Here is a 3,830-nt window from a genome sequence, read left to right on the forward strand (position 1 = left end):
GCCCATCTAACTCTGGCTCCCTCGGGTTGTATCTCCCACCAGAGAGTGCCTGATGTCGGCATCTCCCACCTCGTCCAAATATTTCATGACCTTTCCATCGATTTTTTTACTGTTTGTTTGAAATGTAGCTGGAACCTTCTTCAGGCGAGAATGCATTACCTCATGCCACCGCAATTGACTCGAAACAGTTTTTCACCTGTCCCTCTGCCATTATTGGGAACGCATGGCTCATGAAATCTTGCTTCTGCCACCAAGGTAGAAATGTATTTAGTTTCCCCCAATACATCTGGAACAGCATAAATAACGTGTGTGGGGAACTGACAACGGCCAGGGCATTTGATACTTCGTAGCACACCCTAATGAGCACTTTCCGCTCGCCAGAACTGTAGTGCGCAGGCACGACAATGGAGCTTGCTGGTGACCTTAAGAAAATAGTCAGCTGGTAGCATTTAAGAGGTTAAGCGGTTGAGACGCTGTTCATGCGCGGAAGCTTATTCCTAGTCAAATAGGGAAGCAATTTGTCGGCAAAACATGCATAAACTAGAAATGTCTATGACTACTCTAAGATTGGGGCTGGCGATAACGCCGGCACCGGTGCGGGTCACCGCCCTTCCGGGCCAAGAAAGCGAGAACCATGAGTGAGCAACTTTTGAGAAATTTGGGGATTGAGAACTGAAAAGAGGAGTGCCCTTTTGATAATTTGGTCTTCGTTTCATGAGAAATGCGTCGAAAATAGAGACAATTTCATAGGGCGCCCTAGTTGAAAAACATGTAGCATCGCAGTAGCTGCATAGAGCACGGCGTACTACAGCAGGTTTCCATTAAATACATATGGCTACGCAGGGTCGCTGGATGACGGCTTTCCGTTCCGCCCTGGCGTTATTCAAATACCAAGTTATGCCCTTTTGGGCTTAAGGGTGTACCAGCTACGTTCCAAGCAAACATTAATGCCTATCTACAACGTTTATTAGGACATGGCGTTACTGCGTACCTAGATGAGAGACTTATCGGTACTCCTTACGTCTCTAGGCACGTTTCTCTCCTGGACAAGTCGTCAGTATTTCTCTTAAACGTCAGTTTTACCCAAAATTCCGCAAATATAATTTTGCCAAGCAAGCAATCGCATATTTGTGTTATACAATCACTGGTGCAAGGATCAAACCTGCAGAAGACAAAATCGAAGCCATTCGGCATTGGCCAGAGGTGCTGGAGAGCGAGACGCAGGCATGCCAGTTCCTCGCGCCATAAATTACTTTTGCATGTTTATGGGACCTGACTAGGCTGACGCCACCCGGCCGCTGGTTGATCTTACGCGTAAAGACGTTCGTTTCAAATGAACAGAGCTTCACACGTTGGCAGTGAGGCAGCTCAAACAGCGCTTAATCGACTTCACTGAATTACAAGTCCCTGACACCATGATGCCCTATACACGGACGCCGCCGCTTATGCAATCGGTGCGGTCCTGGAACAAGACGGCAAGCCCATCGGTCTCCTCAGCCAAGTCATGAGCTCCACACAGCAGAAACGCTCGATATACGATCAAGAACTCCTGGCGTTGGTCACCGCCCTGGACAGGTGGTCTCACTTGCTCCGAGTTGCAAGGGTTACGGCTCATACTAATCGCCAAGCTCTCACCTATCTCCAACGACTCCAAGCATCGAAGCCTCTGCGCGAAAGCACCGCCCAGTGGTTAGATTTCCTGGCCAAGTTTCCGGATTTTCACATTGCTTACGTTCAAGGTGCGCGCAATCAGGTGGCTGATGCCTTGTCTCACCTTCCCGGTCTCCCAAACGCCTGCTCGCACGACACACCACCGACACCACCGATGTTCGCAATAGAACAAGCGCGCGCGGCTCCTCGCTCTCGACACGGAACTCAACTCGCCAGCATTACAACGCACTTTGCCATTGCCACCTTCACTTGCGCCGCCGGAACACAATCCAGAGGCGGAACACTCTACACCTACAACGAAGACGCTACGTGACCCTCCTGATGTGCACTCATGGCCGCAAGCTTACTCAGAGTGTCCCGTTTTCCGCGCTCCCTACGAAGCCGCTACAAAACAACCAGGAGACGCTGTTTAGGTAGAGTTCCGTAATTGCCAGTTCACCTTCCGGTATGTGCCGCCTTACCTGCACATTTGCTGAACTATGGAGAATCTGTGTCTCACAATTCCCTGAGTTCCTTACACACGTTCTGCATTCACACCATGACCATGTCACAGCACGTCATCGAGGCCAGAGGAAGACCTTCACGGCTCTGAGCAAGCACTACTACTGGCTAAGAATGCGCGCCTACACTGCTGTGTATGTTGAATCATGTACTCTCTGTCGAGAGTCCAAGTCCCTTAACTAGAAACCTGTAGGCCTTCTTCAACAGTTACTCATCCCTTCTTGTCGGTGGGAGCAAGTGAGCTTTAACGTTATCACAGGTCTTCTCCTTTTAACGGCAGGGCACGACTCGATTCTTGTGATGGTCGACTCCCTCAGCAAGATGCCCCATTTCGTTCCTGCAAAGAAGTCATTCACAGCAGTACACACCGTGGAGCTTCTCGCAGACCGCCTTATCCGCTATCACGGCTTTCCAGAGGGGCTCATATCGGACTGAGACTCCCGTTTCCAGTCGGATCTTTGGAACCAACTCTGCCGCCGCTTTAACATCAAACGGTGCATGTCCTCGTCTTACCATCCCCAAAGCGACGGCCAAACTGAACGGGTTAACTGCGCACTGGAGGAGATGCTTTGTACCTACATCCAATCTGACGAACGCAAGTGGGAGCGCTTGCTTCCGGCGTTAGAACTTGCCTATAACACGACAAGCCATTTATCCACCGAGCTCTCTCCCTTCGAGGTCATGATCAGCAAGAACCCGCTGACTGCTGCAACTCTTGATATCCTAGGCACGTTAGCCCCTACGTTCACTCCTCCGATGAATAAGCTTTTCCGGCAGCTCTGCGACAGAGCACAGAGCCACATCCTGAAAGCAGAATGGCAGCAGAAATACTACGCAGACACAAAGCGCTGAGCCGTGGAGTTTGCAGTGGGCGACAAGGTTTGGCTGAGTAGCGAGCACCTACCAGCTTCGACTAGCTGCCCTAAGCTCGAACCTCGTTACCGAGGACAGTTTGAAGTCATTGAACGTATACGGACCATCGTTTACCACCTCACTTTGCCTCGTACTTGTGCATGCCACAACGTTTTCCATGCTTGAAGTTAGTTCCCCGTCGCCCCCGCCCTCCAGATTTGGTTTCCCAGAAAGCCGATACCGCCTGGTCCCCTATACGCGATGCAGCAGTCAGTCCAACAGAGGAGTATGAGGTCGATTATATTATGGGCAAGCGCGGCTCGGGAGCCGACGCCCAGTACCTCGTCAAGTAGCGTGGTACTCCCGAAGACCAAGCCACGTGGGAGCCCGCTCACCACCTAACACGATGTCGGGCTTTGTTTCACGCTTGGCACCGCGGCCAGCGAAGAAGTCATCAGGCTCGAAACCATATTGCTCCTTCCGAAGCGTAGCGGTTTGGGTCCGTCAGCTTCTGCCCACCGCAGTGCGGGCAGCCTTTCATGACGAGGGGGAAGGGAGCGCTGCGCACAGCATGCGCTTATGACATTAGCTTTAGAGGGGAGCAGAGACTGAAAAAGCAGAAATCATGTGTTCGGGGGAAGGCCGGTTCAGTCGGGCAAGGAAGGAAGTTGTAGTGCGCAATCACTACAATAGGGCTTGCTGGTGACCTTCATATGATAGCTAGATGGTGACCTACACGAGGTTAAGAGGTGAAGACGCTTTTTGAGCGCGGAAACGTCTTACTAGTAAAATACAAATTAAATTTG

General features: G+C 51.2%; 2 protein-coding genes across 2 annotated transcripts; both read left to right on the forward strand.

Moving 5' to 3' along the window:
- Positions 1-1,504: 1,504 nt before the first annotated feature.
- ENH_00001560 (hypothetical protein) lies at positions 1,505-2,607 on the forward strand (the record flags this gene model as incomplete). The annotated part of the gene is made up of 2 exons (XM_013583939.1): positions 1,505-1,739; positions 2,432-2,607. 2 exons carry the CDS (start codon positions 1,505-1,507, stop codon positions 2,605-2,607), a joined length of 411 nt encoding a protein of 136 aa, XP_013439393.1.
- A 63-nt stretch (positions 2,608-2,670) lies between these two features.
- On the forward strand, positions 2,671-3,024 carry ENH_00001570 (OSJNBb0016B03.9 protein, related; the record flags this gene model as incomplete). The annotated part of the gene is made up of 1 exon (XM_013583940.1): positions 2,671-3,024. One exon carries the CDS (start codon positions 2,671-2,673, stop codon positions 3,022-3,024), a length of 354 nt encoding a protein of 117 aa, XP_013439394.1.
- Between the last annotated feature and the right edge of the window lie 806 nt (positions 3,025-3,830).

This window comes from Eimeria necatrix, genomic scaffold, assembly GCF_000499385.1.
Source record: "Eimeria necatrix Houghton genomic scaffold, Enh_scaff1045, whole genome shotgun sequence".
Lineage (NCBI taxonomy): Eukaryota > Apicomplexa > Conoidasida > Eucoccidiorida > Eimeriidae > Eimeria > Eimeria necatrix.